This window comes from Anomaloglossus baeobatrachus, chromosome 1 (assembly GCF_048569485.1).
Source record: "Anomaloglossus baeobatrachus isolate aAnoBae1 chromosome 1, aAnoBae1.hap1, whole genome shotgun sequence".
Lineage (NCBI taxonomy): Eukaryota > Metazoa > Chordata > Amphibia > Anura > Aromobatidae > Anomaloglossus > Anomaloglossus baeobatrachus.
Window position 1 is genome coordinate 876199960 of NC_134353.1, and position 17367 is coordinate 876217326.

The window sequence follows — 17367 nt, forward strand, 5'->3', positions numbered from 1 at the left end:
TTTTTTTCATCATCATAAATGGTTAAAATAGTAAAAAATAACTTTGCATTTTATCACTTTGTGGAACATTTAAGCTTTCTCAGCAGCAGACCAGCCAGCTTCAGTGCCACTGCGCTGGTCTGAAACTGGTCCAAACTGTCAATCAAGCAAGAGCATACCGCCCCCCAGCAAGCAAGCAGGAAGCCAGGGAGCAGGGGAGCAGTGTGCTCCTGAAGAAACAACCATAAGAAAACCTCTTTAAGTAATATGTAGCAACATATAGTCTTGTACATTTGGGCTTCATATCTATTGCTGAGGTGCCCACTGACCTATTTAATCCACTATAATTAAGGTGCCTCTGCAATTGAAAACAAGCTTTACCTGTCAGTTATCTTTTTATTAAATACTTGTACTAGCCATGATAAAATTATAGTTCTGAAGCATCGTTAATTAGAATTTCACACTGTGCTGTTCTCCTGTTGTTATTCCTTGAAATACCTGAATAAATAACCAATTTGGCATTATCATTCCTCATGGACTGTTTCAGAATCTGTAGAGAAAAGGTGAATGGTAACACATAGGGCATTTTTTTCAAGTCCCTTTCTTTTTTTGACTTGTGCTATTTTTTAAAGGGAATGTGTCAGCAGGTTTTTGCTATTTAATCTGAGAGCAGCATAATGTAAGCATTGAGACCCTGATTCCAGGGATGTGTCACTTACTAGGCTGTCTGCTGTCACTTACGAGGCTGTGTTTATCAGCAGATTAACCTCTGCCTAACTAGATCTTGCAAGAACAGCAGTGAAGCTAATCTGTATAACTCCGCCCCCACCAATGATTGACAGCTTACTGACAATGTAGTGATGTGGTTGGGGTTATACACAGCACAGAATTCTTAGCTCTATTACATCTACAACAGAGAAAACAAGGATTCTGGCAAAACTGCATCAAGCAGTCCAGTAAGTGACACATCGCTAGAATCAGGGTCTCTGCCACTATATTATGTTGTTCTCAGATTCCATAGCTAAAACTCACTGACAGATTCCCTTTAACGTTTTTTGCCAGATTTTTTAATATATTGGTGCACATGGTTCATATATTTTATTCCAAGTCATAAATGTTTTTTATATTTTGCCTTAACCTGTTTAGCAACTTTTATCACGAAAAGTTATATATCATTTGCTTAGAAAAACAATTATTCAAACATAAAATCACTTTAGTGGCAATTGGAGTACATTTGCTCAGAAATTGATGAATCAGCTGAAAATATCTAGAAACCTCAAAACCTGCTAACGATGGTGATCATAAATAAAAACAAATAAAATAGACTTTAAAAATTGCACAAATTAAAAGAACAATAAGAAATAATTGAAAAATAGACAAAAAAAAAACACCAAAAACTATAAAAAAAAAAATGTCAAATGCAAACCCACAGTTCTTAAGGAATTTCCAGGATTTTCCAGCGATAAAATGTCCATACTAATAACAATATAATAACAATATCTTACTGCTTAAAGGGGTTGTCCACTATTTGGACAATCCCTTCTTAATTCCTAGGTTTCCTGCCAGTAAAATAATAACACTGAGGGTACTGTTCCACTTGCATACTGCTTCCAATGTGAGAGAATCGGAAGCGAAATGTTAATGACCCTCTGCTGCGGGTGTGAGCCGAGGGGTCATGTGACTGTGATGTGATCTTGTGATAGTATCACAGCTGCGGAGAAGAGGGAGGGAGCATTTTCTCCATCTCCTCCGCTGCCTGTCTCTGCGTACATTGCACTGCAGTCGCATGACATGCGAGTACAGTTCGATGTTTCACACTCTCCCATAGACTTGCCAAGACTCGCTGCCAAACGCAGCATGCTGTGATTCATTCCGCATGTTGCTGTGACATGAGAAATCAATCGCACATGGACGCTGCCCCATAGTTTTGCAGTGGTGCGAGTACAATCTGATGTTTTATCGGATTGCACTCGCACATGAAATCACAAGTGGAACAGTACCCTTATACTCACTTTCAGCTCCGTTCCAGTACTGTTGGCATTGGCTGTCCAGGGGATCGCATGACATAACGCGGCAATCAGCTTTGGCTTCACTCTATCCTCCTACGGATGTAATTGAGATCTGGAGAATGTGAGAAAGCAGCCTCAGCTCTCATGTCCTCCAGATGTCTGAATTTTTCTGAAGGAGGGGAGAGCGAAGCCAAAGCTGATTGGCTGCAGACATCACGTGACATAACAATGTCATGCTATTCCCCGGGAGAGCCAGTGTCAACACTGCTGGAATGTGCAGTAATGGAGGTAAGTATAAAGGCCCCGTCACACACAGAGATAAATCTTTGGCAGATCTGTGGTTGCAGTGAAACCATGGACATATTGTTCCATTTGTACACAGCCACAAACCTGACACTGATTGTCCACAATTTCACTGCAACCACAGATCTGCCAAAGATTTATCTCTGTGTGTGACACGGCGTTAAGTGTTATTATTTTCCTCTTTGAAACATAGGGACTGAAACGAGTTTGTCCAGATAGTGGACAACCACTTAAATGATCCAGACTGGTCCTGTAACAATAACGTCATGTACATAGTTCATATGTTCACTGCACCTAATTACTGGTCTCGATAGTAATGCAAGGATGTATGGCACATGACCAGGCGGATGTCACAGGAAGACCCCTAAAACTTAAGAGCGAGGGCGGCCTGATGAGCCTCTAAAAATTGAGAGCAAGAGCCTCCTGATTAGATCCTAAAAATTAAGAGGGAGGGCAGCCTGATGTCCCTCTAAAAATGTGGAGGGATGGCAGCCTAATGGCCCTGTAATAATTTTGAGCGAGGGCCGCATGATGACCCTATTGTTATTGTAACTCTGGAGTCCCTGCACTACCCCGCATCTCCTTCCTGGCAGGGATGCCAATGTACTAACCACCAGGTCCACGCATGTGTTCCTCCAGCTCATGCTCAGTTTGTGCTGTGGCTCTCAGCTTCCAGGGCCTGTGCTCTTCTAGCAGGTCTCCCATCACTGCTTTTTAAATCCTGCCTGAACACGAACCTATCCTGCCTTAATCCAAACCTGACTGTCTGTACTAGCTCTCCTGTCTGAATTAGTATTCACCCTGTTTGTGATTATGTCCTGCCTGATACTCCGTGTCCATACCTACATCCCTGACTCCTGGGATCAGCTGCTTCGGGTGCGGGAACTGCCCTGGAGTGGTACCTGGTGTCTACCAGTAGCCAAGTCCAACCTGGTGGGTGAATATCCTGTAGGCAGTCACTCCCCTTCAGGGTAAGCCCAGCGAGTGGTGCACTGGGTCCACACCCACTTGCGTTATAAATATGGTGTAGGAGGTGGAGAAAACCCTGATGGAACTAAGGCCATCCCATGGTCCGACTAGGTCCCATCCACCACAAGGTTCACCAAGAGTGCTGTCAGGGAAATTTAGCTTCCCTGGCCACAAGCCCTTATCCATATGTCGGTTGTTAAGTGGACCTTCAAATTAGCTGCTTAGGTCAGGTTACAGGTGATGTTATGAGACGTGCTGGTGTAAGGCGTGAATGGCACACCAGGAAAAATAGTGGCGGCTGCGGACCAAGTTTCGAGGGATGACCACCATGAGGTTGCGGAAAACCTCAGCATCCACATGAACAAATGTCAACATTTCCAGTCCATGCAGTCTGGAAACATGCCCATTTAGTGTTTAGGCCTGTATCTGGGTATCTATGTGTCCATTCCAAGCCTGAACGCTGTCCTGGGACAAAGAATCAGATGTGGTTGCTGATGGTGCTTGTGAATATGCAATGACAGGTGAAGGGTGGGAAGCATCCGCAAATGTGTCCTCCACAGGGAACTGGCAAACACGTAGCACAAGGAAAGAGGTAATGTTGTCAACCGCAGGCACTGATTGTGGACACAGGTGTTCGGTCCACCTAGTCAGCTATTTGGATGACGTGCCTGAGCATGCTGGTGGTGGTCAGGCCGGTAGAGGTCAGGCCCCCGCTGATCTTGGTATTGCACAGTTTCTTTCTTTCCTCATCCACAGTTTCTTTAAAAAAGCGGCAGAATGGGAAACACCTAGCCCTTGCCCTGGGAACTTGATGCTTGTGAGTGCTATGGGGAACAGTTCTCTGTCTTCTCCCTGTGGCCACCCCATTGCCTCTTTCCAGGTGGAGTCAGTGACTTCGTCATCCACCACCTTGTCTTCCACTTCTGCACTCTGGTCATCTTGACTTGTTGACTTGTTGGCAACTGTGTCTCATCATCATCCACCTCTTGAGACACTAATTGCGATTTCCCACCATCGTCTTCTTCCCACTGTGGCTGCCCAAATATTGGGCATCGCTACACGATCTCCTCATGTCACTCTTCAAACATGCAGGGCGAGATGCCAGAATCAATAAATTAAAATGCAAAGATCTCCACGGCCTGTTCGAGTGTGAGATCACTTGTCTCCTGGGACTCACCATGGTGGGAGGAAGGAGGATCAGGGTGAGGATTATGTGGTCCAAACTCTTGGCTAGTGAAATTGGACCTTGTGGAAGACAGGGTGGTGCTGGGAAACATACTGGAAGTATTATCTGCCATCCAACCCATCACTTGTTCGCACTGTTCTGGCTTTTAAGAGTGGTGTCCTGCACCCTCCTACAAAGTGGGGCAGGAAGCTAGGTCTCGTGGATGAGAGTGTTTGTTGTGCGCCCACAGCAGGCACACGTTCATCTAGCCCACGACCTCTGCGTTCACCATAAGCAGCACGTCCACTTCCCCGTCCCTTACTGCATGCCTTGCGCATTTTAAAATGACTTGTATATGACTGCAAACTTTACGGTTAATAGGGAAAAGAAAATCTGTAGCCCTAAAAAGGACTTTTGTTCTTAGGTTCCAGCAGCAGCAGTATACCTATAGAAGGACTGTAAGGGTATGTGCACACGTTGAGTATTTGGTTGCAAAAATTTCTGCATCCCTTGGCAGAAAAAAGCAGCAACAAACACCCACATTTTTGCCCCATGTTTGAGGCTTTTTCACCTGCGTTTTTATAGTGTTTTTGACTGACTTCATTGAAGTCAATGGGTTAAAGTATGGTGCAAAAATGCTGAAAGAATTGACATCCAGATTATTTTCTGCTCCAAATCTGTGAGTCGCAAATAAGCAACATGTGCCTGAGACTTCAGGATTCTCATTGACTTTGCTGGCATCAGGATTCCCTTCTGCACTCAAGAAAATGCAATAAAAACACAACGTGTCAGAGCCTTATCCTCTGACAACATTGTTCCCAGTAGCGACTTGGGAGTCAGAGATGCATCATGGCGTCTTCCCCATGCCATTCCCATTCCATTTGAGCGCTATTTCCATCCAAATCAGCTATTTTTCTGCACCCCGCTCTCCTATTAGGGTCTTCCCTAAAAATGCTCGCGTTTCCCATTGATTCTCATTATTGTCCTTACTTGAGTAGAGCCCTTCCAAACATCCGAGCTGCTCGATTTGAGTAGAGAGCACTTGAGTATTTTAGTGCTCAGTCATCACTAAATACAGGTATACACTAAAGGGTACTTTACACGCTGCGATATCAGTACCGATATCGCTAGCGAGCGTTCCCACCCCCGTCGGTTGTGTGTCACGGGCAAATCGCTGCCCGTGATGCACAACATCGCTTACACCCGTCACACGGACTTACCTGCCCTGCGACGTCGCTGTGGCCGGCGAACCGCCTCCTTTGTAAGGGGGTGGGTGATGCAGCGTCACAGCGACGTCACACGGTAGCCGTCCAATAGCAGAGGAGGGGCGGAGATGAGCGGCCGGAACATGCCGCCCACCTCCTTCCTTCCTCATTGCCGGTGGACGCAGGTAAGGAGATGTTCCTCGTTCCTGCGGTGTCACACATAGTGATGTGTGGTGCCGCAGGAACGACAAACAACATCGTGCCTGCAGCAGCAACGATATTTGGGAAAGGAGCGACGTGTCAATGAGCAACGATTTTTCACGATTTTGTGCTTGTTGATCGTCGCTCCTGTGATGTCGCTAACGGTGCTGGATGTGCGTCACTAACGACGTGACCCTGACGATATATCGTTAGCAATGTCGCAGCGTGTAAAGCACCCTTAAGGCTACATTTAAAGGGACGACCTTGTTCATGGATAGTGACACGTCTTGCACTTAAATTTGCATGAAATCTACCCAGGGGCAGATATATAATTGGTGCAATAGATAAGAGGACACTTTCACCTCCAAAGCAGAGAACGGTTGATATCAGAGGCATAGTATTGGACTACGAAGGGCCGATATATTGTTCGGGCACAGGTACCTCACCCTATCCTCTTCTCTCTGTGTGTCCCCTGTAAATCTACCCATAAACCTTTCGCCATCAATGGTAAAGTCCCAGATGCGGTTCAGAAACCTTTGCAGGTAGTCACCCACAGATCGGCCCAGCACATTGTGCTGTCCTGCTCCAGTCCAAACTGCAACATGGTAGAAACTCTGGATCCACACGTTGGATTTTTTTCTCCACCCAAATCAGACACAAAAGAAGAGGTTTCGGGTTCGTCCCAATTGTCTCCACTTCTGATTGTAACTTCTCTTGTCCTATTTACAAATATTGAATATATTTACATTCTTTCCAGCAACAATAACCCCTATTATCACAATATTAGTACTAGAGGAGTGACCCACATATAAGATTCCAGCTCCTGTGTCAGGACACCAGGTATTTCCACCTACTGTCAGCACTGCAGCATTTTCCAGCTCAAAGAACTAATAATTTATGGTTGAACTATCAATAAATGAGATTGTGTGTCCTGTCTGTACCTGCACATGAAGCAGAGCAGATGGCAGCAGAGGAGGCACAGCCAGTGTAATGTATAGGAAGAGAGGCTGCAGCCTCCAGAGCAGGCGTTCACCTCCCTCCTCCCATAACTTTCTATGTACAGAGACACAGCTGCAGTGTAGGACTTGCAATAGTTTAGGAGAACCTGTAGGGCTCTCACACAGCAGAGCTAATGCGGAGCCAGCCCTGGTCTTCTGAGCATTGCCAGGGAGGAGAGCAGAGGTAATGTGCACAGGCTTCACTGCAGGGTTAGGCTGCTGTGTGGACACATCTATGTGCAGAGGAGCTGAGAACATGGTGCAAATGGAAGAGTAACCTGCACAGGAGCTGCTCTGCAGCAAGCAAGTGGGTCCACACCCTGCACCTGTCTTCTACTCTTCACCCAACTTGCATGGAGGACATGGCTCAGCAGCAAGGACCCAGCTCTGACACCCTGGCTGTTCCTGAAGTGGATAATACCCACTGCCCCAACCCCTGGCTCAATGAGGATCTGGTCAAGACTTTGAGGGAGAACCTGTTACAGCATGAAAAGTCCAGAGCCTCCAGGAAGACTTCTACCGTGTCCCCCAGGTTGTCTCCGATCATCTCCCCCAGGAACTCGCCCAGGCTCCTCCGCAGGATGCTGCTCAACAGTAACATCCCCAAGCAGAGGCGCTTCACGGTGGCGCATACATGGTAAGGAAAGTTCAGGCTATCTGTAGCCAGCACCAGGCTCTGCCAAGCCCTGGCACCTGCTGATATGTACACTGTGTATGTGCTGGGAGCCACAGGACACAGAGGGTTAACGCAACCCTAGTGATAGACTACAGAGACATGGTTGTGTCTGTATCCAGCAGAAAATGCAATACATTATATACAGTGTAGATTATAAAGTATAAACTATCAATAGCTTAGAAATGTCTATCATCTCTATTTATCTATCTATGCTCTATTATCTATCTATCTATATCTATCTATTCTCTAGCTATCTATCCATCTACCTATCATCCCTCTATCCATCTACCTATTATCTCTCTATACATCTATTCTCTATTATCTATCCATCTCTCTATTATCTATCTACTATCTATCCAATGGGACCAAAATGTCACAACATGGGCTAATAAAAAAGTTTCTTTTTTTGCATCTTTAAATTGGAGTGCTCCTTCCTTATATTTTTTGGCTAGATTCTATTGGACCATTGGTTGTGTCCAAAAAGCCTTGCACCTTTATTAAAAGATTATTGGCGCTGCTTCATTATATTTATCTATCTATCTTTCTATCTATCCAACCATCATTCTGTCTATCCATCTGTCTATCCATCTATCTGTCCATCTATCCGTCCATCTATCTTTCTATCCATTCATTAATGATTTTGTCTATTCTTCTATTATCTAATAACATATCCATCTATTATCTATGTGTCTGTCATTTTATCTCTTACTACACTGAACAAAAATATAAATGCAACACTTTTATTTGTGTTCCTTTTTTTCCTGAACTGAACTCAAAGATCTCAGACTTTTTCTATGTAGAAAAGGCATTTATGTCTCAAATATTATTCATAAATTTGTCTAAATATGTTAGTGATCACTTTCTCCTTTCCTGAGGTAAGCCATCCACCTCACAGGTGTGGCATATCAAGATGCTGATTAGACAGCATGATTATTGCACAGGTGTGCCTTAGGCTGGCCACAATAAAAGACCACTCTAAATTGGGCAGTTTTATCACACAGCACAATGCCACCACGGATGTAGCAAGTTTTGAGAGAGTGTGCAATTGGCATGCTGATTACAGGATTGTCCACTAGAGCTGTTTCCCATGAATTGAATATTCATTTCTCTACCATAAGTCGTCTCCAAAGGCGTTTCAGAGAACTTGGCAGGATATCCAAACGTCCTCACAACTGCAGACCACGCGTAACCAGCCCAGGACCTCCACATCCAGCATCTTCACCTGCAACATCGTCATCGGACAGCTGCTGCAACAATCCGTGCATAACCAAAGAACATCTGCACAAACTGTCAGAAAATGTGTCAGGGAAGCTCCTCTGCTGCTCGTCATCCTCATCGGGGTCTCCACCTGACTGCAGTTTGTGGTTGTGACCGACTTGAGTGGGCAAATGGTCACATTCTATGGTGTCTGGTATGTTGGAGAGGTTCATGGATGAATCCGGGTTTTCATTATACAGGGCAGACTGTGTGTATGGCGTTGTGTGGGTGAGCGGTGGGGTTATGGTACGGGCAGGTGTATGTTATAGACGACGAACACAAGTGTATTATATCGATGCCATTTTGAATGCACAGCGATACAGTGATGAGATCCTGAGGCCGTTCTTCTGCCTCATCCACGACCATCACCTCATGTTGGAGCTGATAATGCACGGCCCGATGATGCAGGGATATGTACACAAATCCTGGAAGCTGAAAACATCCCATTTCCTACATGGCAGCATACTCACCGGACATGTCACCCATTGAGCATGTTGTGGATACTCTGGATTAGCGTATACAACAGCGCATTCTAGTTCCTGCCAATATCCAGCAACTTCGCATAACCATTGAAGAGGAGTGGACCAACAATCCACAGACCACAATCAACAACCTGATCAACTCTATGAGGAGGAGATGTAAGGCAAATAGTGGTCACTCCCACCTTATAACTGGCTTTCTGACCACCCTCCCCCCGACCTTCCTAAAACTGTAAAACTGCACATTTTCGAATGGCTTTTTGTAGGCCAGCCTAAGGCACACACCTATCTACAGTATGTTTCTTAAAGTCTCACCAAAGTTATTTCTAGAGCTGAATAATGGTATTGAGATTGGTCAATAAAGTAAAGTATTTTGTACAGTTTATTTGGAGCAATCCCTTTTTTTCTGTTTCATTGAGTAGACCTAAGGACAGTGTCCATGTGCTTGCATCCTATATTCCAATGTCTTTCCTTTCCTCTCGTTCCCTTCTCTCTTTTCGTTCCCTTCTCTCTTTTCGTTCCCTTCTCTCTTTTCGTTCCCTTCTCTCTTTTCGTTCCCTTCTCTCTTTTCGTTCCCTTCTCTCTTTTCGTTCCCTTCTCTCTTTTCGTTCCCTTCTCTCTTTTCGTTCCCTTCTCTCTTTTCGTTCCCTTCTCTCTTTTCGTTCCCTTCTCTCTTTTCGTTCCCTTCTCTCTTTTCGTTCCCTTCTCTCTTTTCGTTCCCTTCTCTCTTTTCGTTCCCTTCTCTCTTTTCGTTCCCTTCTCTCTTTTCGTTCCCTTCTCTCTTTTCGTTCCCTTCTCTCTTTTCGTTCCCTTCTCTCTTTTCGTTCCCTTCTCTCTTTCACATTCCAATGATTCATATGGCAGAGGTTTGAAATGCATTTTGTGAAACTATAGGATCTTTGAAGAAATGAGATGTTTTATAACAGCCGTGATTGTATTAAATATTTTTTTTCCTGATTTGTATTCATTGCAGAATTGTTTTTGTCTTGTTAATCATTCAAAATGAGACACACAGTAAGGCTATATACTGTCAAAGTGTCGAAAAAGGGATGACATCTGTTCTAACTTGTCGTTTCTGTTATTTTCGCTAAAAAGAATTGGAGTATAAGGCGCTAACACTATAATACATTTCACCTTTTGTGTTTGATGTGATTATAAGTATAGCGCTTGTTCTTTTTTCCTGATGTGCTCTTGTTTATATTGTAGTAACTGATTTTCTGTAGTGGTAACTTGTTAATTACATGTTTTTAAAAGTTGCGTTTCATTCTACTTTTTTGGGGATATGCCTATTAGTTGCTCGATTTCAAGTAGGAACAGTGAGAAATGGTGACGAGCCGGCACAGAGATGGACATTTACCGTGCTCTGTCCTGTACAGCCTACACCCTGTGCTGAAGCCCACTGCCCCTCTCAGGATATTGATGACCCCTAGTCAGAGGGAATTTGGCTCCAGTATGACTTTACTTTTTTGACTTATACTGATTTTTTTTTTTTTAGTGAATTTCTTTAACTTCACATCTTTTAAATATCTTTTGTTTTGGATAAGAAAAAAACATGTCTGCTTCCCAAAACCAACACCATATCCATTCAAAGCTTGTGTGTGGTATCACTATCTGTGATAAAGGTCTGCGTCACTGAATCACAGGTGCTCAGGAGAAAATTTATACCCAATTTGGAGAGAGAACTCCGGCACACTGTATACCCCACAAGAATAGAAACAGGTTGCGTAATCAGGTATTTTTATTGATAAAAAATCTTGATAACAGATGACACATGTATTTGTCCAAAAAAGTCGACGTTTCGGCCTTTGGGCCTTCATCAGACTGGACTATTATCTAAACACAAACAATATAAAGATCAGTAAGATTTACAAAATGCAGGTAATACAATTCTTATATATTACATTTTTGCATTATATACATATGTATAAAAAGTCAGAGAAAAGAAAGAACATGTAAAAGGACTTTTTGTCCTTTTACATATTCTTCTTTTTTCTGTTTTTTCCTGCCTCTTTTTTCCTGTCTCTCTCGTTCCTCTCTTCCTATCTGGTTGGATAGCCACCACGCCAGCTCACTGGCTTCACAGATCACGGTTAGCCGTTAACTTCACTCCATAAGATACACCTCTGAACCAACTTTATTTGATATACCTTATATACAGTGGTCCTTTGATGGGTTACTCTTGGACCTCCTCTGACTTTTTACACATATGTATATAATGCATAAATGTAATATATATGAATTGTATTACCTGTATTTTGTAAATCTTATTGATCTTTATATCGTTTGTGTTTAGATAATAGTCCAGCCTGACGAAGGCCCAAAGGCCGAAACGTCGACATTTTTGGACAAATACATGTGTCATCTGTTATCAAGATTTTTTTTGATCAATAAAAATACCTGATTACTCAACCTGTTTCTATTCTTGTGGGGTATACAGTGTGCCGGAGTTCTCTCTCCAAATCTGTGTGGCATCACAGCTCGGCTTCATTTCCTTCAAAGCCCAATCTTAGTACCGCAAGTGAGCCAAACACAGGTGTGGTGCTTCTTTTGTAATTCTGAATGACGCCTTTAAATGAAGACATGTTGTTGTTGTAGAGTTTAGGAGACGGCGAGTAATCTCAGGAGCCAACTAGATTTTACTGCATCCAAGTAAATGAACTTGGATTCAATAAAGAATGACAAAAGTTGGGTGGTGGCAGCAATTAGAATATAGAGGGGATAGCAGTCTGGTTCCAGAGATTTGTTCAGGCCTTTCCATCTTTTTTGAGAAGTCTATTTAAAATGAAATAAAAAGGTTGCTCACAACTTTTACATTGATGGCATATCCTTAGGATAGGTCATCAATGTCAGATTGCCGGGGTCCGACACCCCACACTTCCGCCAATCTGAATAGGAGGCGTATGTGCAGAAACCGGCCGTGGTAGACAGTGCAGTTCCCGGAACTGAGCATTTCCGGCTACCTGCTGCCGCCACCAGCACCGAGTACAACTGATCAATAGGGGTGCCGGTTGTCGTGCCCCATCCGATCTGACATAGGTCATCTATGTTAGACCCGCAACACACATCCGTTTAATTTGTACGTGTGCGGTACGTATTTGCACGCACCGGAGACACATACACACGGAGACCCATGTTGTGCTATGGTAGATGGCACACACACGTAAAATCGCACGGAATGTGTGTCCGTGAGGTAAGTACGTGTGTGCGCTTTTCTACACTGACAACATGTCCGTTTTTGGCCGGCAGCGCACAGGCACGGACACGCTTTAGTCTATGGGTCCGTGCCTGCACGTACCGCACACGGAGTATGTCCGTGTTCAGCACGTTTCGTGCGTGAGCGTTTTTACACTAGCGATCTTTTTTTTTTTTTTTTTTTAATTAAATTCAGTATACTTACCTTTTTTTTCTGCTGCTCTCAGTCATACTTACATTGGCGCTCGTTTTTTTTCTTCCCCCGGCTCATACCGCTCCCCGATCAACAGCTGTGCAGAGAATACGCGGCAACAATTACTTTGAATATGCCGGACGCTCATTAATCAATCTCGTATTCCCTGCTTTGCCCACCCACAGACGCCTGTGATTGGTTGCAGTCAGACACGCCCCCCACGCTGAGTGACAGCTGTCTCACTGCACCCAATCACATCAGCCGGTGGGCGTGTCTATACTGTGCAGTAAAATAAATAAATAAATAATTTAAAAAAACGGCGTGCGGTCCCCCCCCATTTTAATACCAGCCAGATAAAGCCATACGGCTGAAGGCTGGTATTCTCAGGATGGGGAGCCCCACGTTATGGGGAGCCCCCCAGCCTAACAATATCAGTCAGCAGCCGCCCAGAATTGCCGCATACATTATATGCGACAGTTCTGGGACTGTACCCGGCTCTTCCCGATTTGCCCTGGTGCGTTGGCAAATCGGGGTAATAAGGAGTTTTTGGCAGCCCATAGCTGCCAATAAGTCCTAGATTAATCATGTCAGGCGTCTCCCCGAGATACCTTCCATGATTAATCTGTAAATTACAGTAAATAAACACACACACACACCCGAAAAAATCCTTTATTAGAAATTAAAAACACAAACATATACCCTGGTTCACCACTTTAATAAGCCCGAAAAAGCCCTCCATGTCCGGCGTACTCCAGGATGGTCCAGCGTCGCTTCCAGCTCTGCTGCATGGAGGTGACCGGAGCTGCAGAAGACACCGCCGCTCCTGTCACCTACACGCAGCTAATGAAGGCAAGTGTCCTCGTCATAGTTTCCCTGATTATATGGGGATCTGGAGCCACGCTGCAGCGGATGGGTAAGAAATGACGAGGGAAATCTGTGAAGCAGCGAAGCTGTCCCATCTTTCTCAGAATCGTTGGGCATCACAGAGTTAATTATAGGGATCCATTCATTAGATTCAGCACCGGCAGCCTGACTCTGAGCATGTTTGCTCTGAAGCACAGTGGCCTTTCAGAGAAAACATAGCTTCAAAAAGCCAAATTCGGACTAAAGACCTGTGGTTCTGGGCTGCCATCTTCCTACCCCTCTGCATTTGATTGACAGTACTGTTGAGCGAGTAGTTGACTATTCGTATTGGCTATGCTGTTAGCGAGTACTGTCCACTACTCTCATATTCGTTACGAGCAGCGGGCGCAATGTAAGATAATGGAAAATACTTGCTGAGTAGCCCGAAAGCCATACTTTTTGTGCGTGTAGCGAATACCATGGCTTTTGGGTTACTCGCTACTTAGCAATTGTGTCTCCCATTGACTTACATTGTGCCCGCTACTCGTAATGAATATTCGAGTAGGAGACAGTACTCGCTCAACACTAATTGACAGGTCTCTCTCTGCACACATATACTTTGCACATCCGGGTTCTGATTGTTGTGGCCCCTGTCTCGGGCAGCGTAAATCTAATGACAAGTCCCCATCAATATGCAATCACTTTCTATGATAATGATACCCCTTACATTTTTTGGAGGAAGGAAATGTGGCGTGCTTTGTGCTTTTATGAAGACATTTATGCCCGGAAAATAAAAACTGGGAAAAATGTAACATTAGTGTTTTTTATTCTCCTAAAATACAAATTTGAACTAGTCCACAGAGGAAAACGTGAATTCCCTGGTGATCCACTGTGCAGGGGTGAGCCACCCCTCATGTATGAGCAGTAGTTGGCACAATATACTTGATTCACTATGTGCAGATGAAGGCAGCACCTAATTCATATATAAACTACAGAAGCAGAGTTAACTCTAAAGCCCGCTTTACACGCTACAATATATCTTACGATGTGTCGGCGGGGTCACGTCGTAAATGACACACATCCGGCATCATAAGGTACATTGTAGTGTGTGACAGGTACGTGCGATTGAAGGTTAAAACGTTCATCGCATGCACGTCGTTGAATCCTGACGAATTGCACGTCGGGTTGTTCAATGTTCCCAAGGCAGCACACATCGCAGTGTGTGACACCCCGGGAACATTGAACAGATCTTACCTGCCTCCCGCGGCTCCAGCCGGCAATGTGGAAGGAAAGAGGTGGGCGGGATGTTTACGTCCCGCTCATCTCCGCCCCTCCGCTTCTATTGGCCGACTGCCGCGTGACGTCGATGTGATGCCGAACGTCCCTCCCACTCCAGGAAGTGGACGTTCGCCGCCCACATCGAGGTCGTATGGACGGGTAAGTACATGTGACGGGGGTTAATCATTTGTGCGGCACGTTCAACACACATACGATGGGGGCGTTGCAAATTGCATAAGATATCGTATGCGAAATTGCAACGTGTAAAGGCTTTAGTAATGTAATATTCACGTGTAGTCGAACAGTGGGCTCCTGGCATCCCAGCCCAAGGGGGCGGACATATGATGGTAGGCGCAGCCATAAGTGGTGGCATCTATAGGCACAGAGTTGGTGAATGGCCATATTGCAGGGCTTTGAGATATCACATATGTCTCATTATTCTGTTATTATGCAGGATGATTATGTACAGACTCGAACTGGCCCACAGGAAAAGTGGAGAATCCACTGGTGGGCCCTTTTGCAGTAGTATGTCACTCCCCCCCACCCCCCACCCCCCAACATGATCAGTAGTTGGCACAACACATTTGTTCACTATATACAGACAAAGGAAGCATCTCAGCATTCATTTTACAAACTACCCAGCATATTATTATATAGAAGCATGAGTAAATTTGTGAATGTAATATTTGCGTGTACCGTAGTTGATCAGTGGCCCCCAAAGTCAATGTTACTGGTGGGCCCCTGATGCCCCAGATTACATATGGGCTGTAGATTGCAGTAATATGTCTGATCATTCTGGATATATTACATTTATACTACTTACTACACATTTGGAAAGTACAATACTAAGATTTGTGGTTTTAGGTCAGAATTGCTCACTTTTATGTGTAATCATTGGAAATAGTTGTAAGTTTCATGTCACAAATATATATAGAAAGAGAGGAGAGATTGATCAGTGCGCTGCAGCACGGACTGTGTACAGGAATAATCAATCCGGTACACATACCCTCACTACTCGTATCTGAAAGATTCCATCTGTTGTTATAGTAACGCCACCTGAGACATCCTGGCGATTGTGGGTCTGTGCACTGCAGTTGTCAGGACAACACCATAACATGGTGCTTATTTATGGAATGTGACCGGTGGCATGCCCGCCGCTCGCTGAGAACTTTACTATGGTCATGCGGCATTACGGGGGAAGCAGCTGCAGCACAAGTGCTGAATTTATGGCGTCACTGTTCACTTCAACTAACTACGCTTTGGTACCTTTTTAGTCTCTGTGCCTTCAGTAGCTAATTCGCATACTCTTTCCCAGGGAGCATTGCCTGCCTATGCCTCCTGGAGTGTATGGGTCAGAGTTTGGTATTCCATCATCACTTCCTTATTGGAGTAGATCCTATAACAATGTTCATCCTGAGCCACCTGGTGCATTATAAACCTTATTAATCAAGGAGGTAGTAGTAGAGAGCTGCTGTTTGTTAGCGCCTCTCCACTTTTGCTCCTGAGCCTCGGACTCACCTCTTTAACATCCATGTGACGTAATATATCATATTGATATGGTTTGTCTTCATGTGCCTATCATTTCAACTATCTTTGCATAAAATTGTATTACAAGGGAATTTCAAGGAACCCTCAACTGATAGCGGCCGTAACTGGGTACTGCCTCTCATTCAAATCAATAGACATTGGATGTGCAGGAACCGGCCGCGGGCGCTATCAGACAAGGGAGTAGCTCCGAAACTAAGCATTTCCGGCCAATTGCTGCCATCTTCAGCACCGAGAACAGCTGATTGGCAGGGTGTTGGACTCTGGCCTTTCAGACATTGATGTCTAAAGGGGGCTTTACATGCAACAACATCGCTAACAAGATGTCGTTGGGGTCACGGAATTCGTGACGCACATCCAGCCTCGTTAGCGACGTTGTTGCTTGTGACACGTACGAGCGACCGCTAACGATTAAAAATACTCACCTAATCGTTGATCGTTTACGCGTCGTTCAAATCCCAAATATCGTTCATGGTGCAGGATGCTGGTTGCTCGTCGTTCCTGAGGCAGCACACATCGCTACGTGTGACACCCCAGGAACAACGAACAACAACGTACCTGCGTCCTCCGGCAACGAGGTGGGCGTAACTTTCATGCAGCTGCTCTCTGCCCCTCTGCGTCTATTGGCCGCCTGCCGTGTGACATCGCTGTGACGCCACACGAACCGATCCCTTAGAAAAGAGGCAGTTTGACGGCCTTAGCGTCGTCGTTAGGCAGGTAAGTACGTGTGTCGAGTACTAGCGATATTGTGTGCCACGGGCAGCGATTTGCCCGTGACGGACAAACGACGGGGACGGGTGCTTTCACGAGCGACATCACTAGCGATGTCACTGTGTGTAAAGCAGCCTTAAGGATATGCCATTAATGTAAAAGTAGTGGACTTTTTAAAGCAAGAGTTATGCACATATACGAACATCCTTAAAGGGATTGTCTGGGATTTTCTTAAAAAAAAGGTCTACAGTGAGCAAATGGAATGAAATAAAATAACAAATACTTTTTCCGGTGATGACATTAAGTCCATTATTATCATGAGCACTGTAGCCCATCACATAAATGGGTGTGTCTGTCCTAGAGC

The 17367-nt window shown here is 44.7% G+C and overlaps 1 protein-coding gene across 2 annotated transcripts in view; it reads left to right on the forward strand.

Annotated features, from left to right (window-relative positions):
• The window catches only part of PDE4D (phosphodiesterase 4D), a 1198511-nt gene that overhangs the window by 222751 nt on the left and 958393 nt on the right, over positions 1–17367 (forward strand). The window contains exon 1 of one of the 2 annotated variants that reach the window (XM_075326379.1): positions 6965–7466. The exons of the other annotated variant lie outside the window; for it this stretch is intronic. Within the exon in view, the coding sequence (XP_075182494.1) occupies positions 7183–7466 (284 nt within the window). The 5' untranslated portion in view covers positions 6965–7182. Of the gene's footprint in view, positions 1–6964; positions 7467–17367 lie in introns of those variants that run through there. 2 annotated transcript variants of the gene reach the window in all.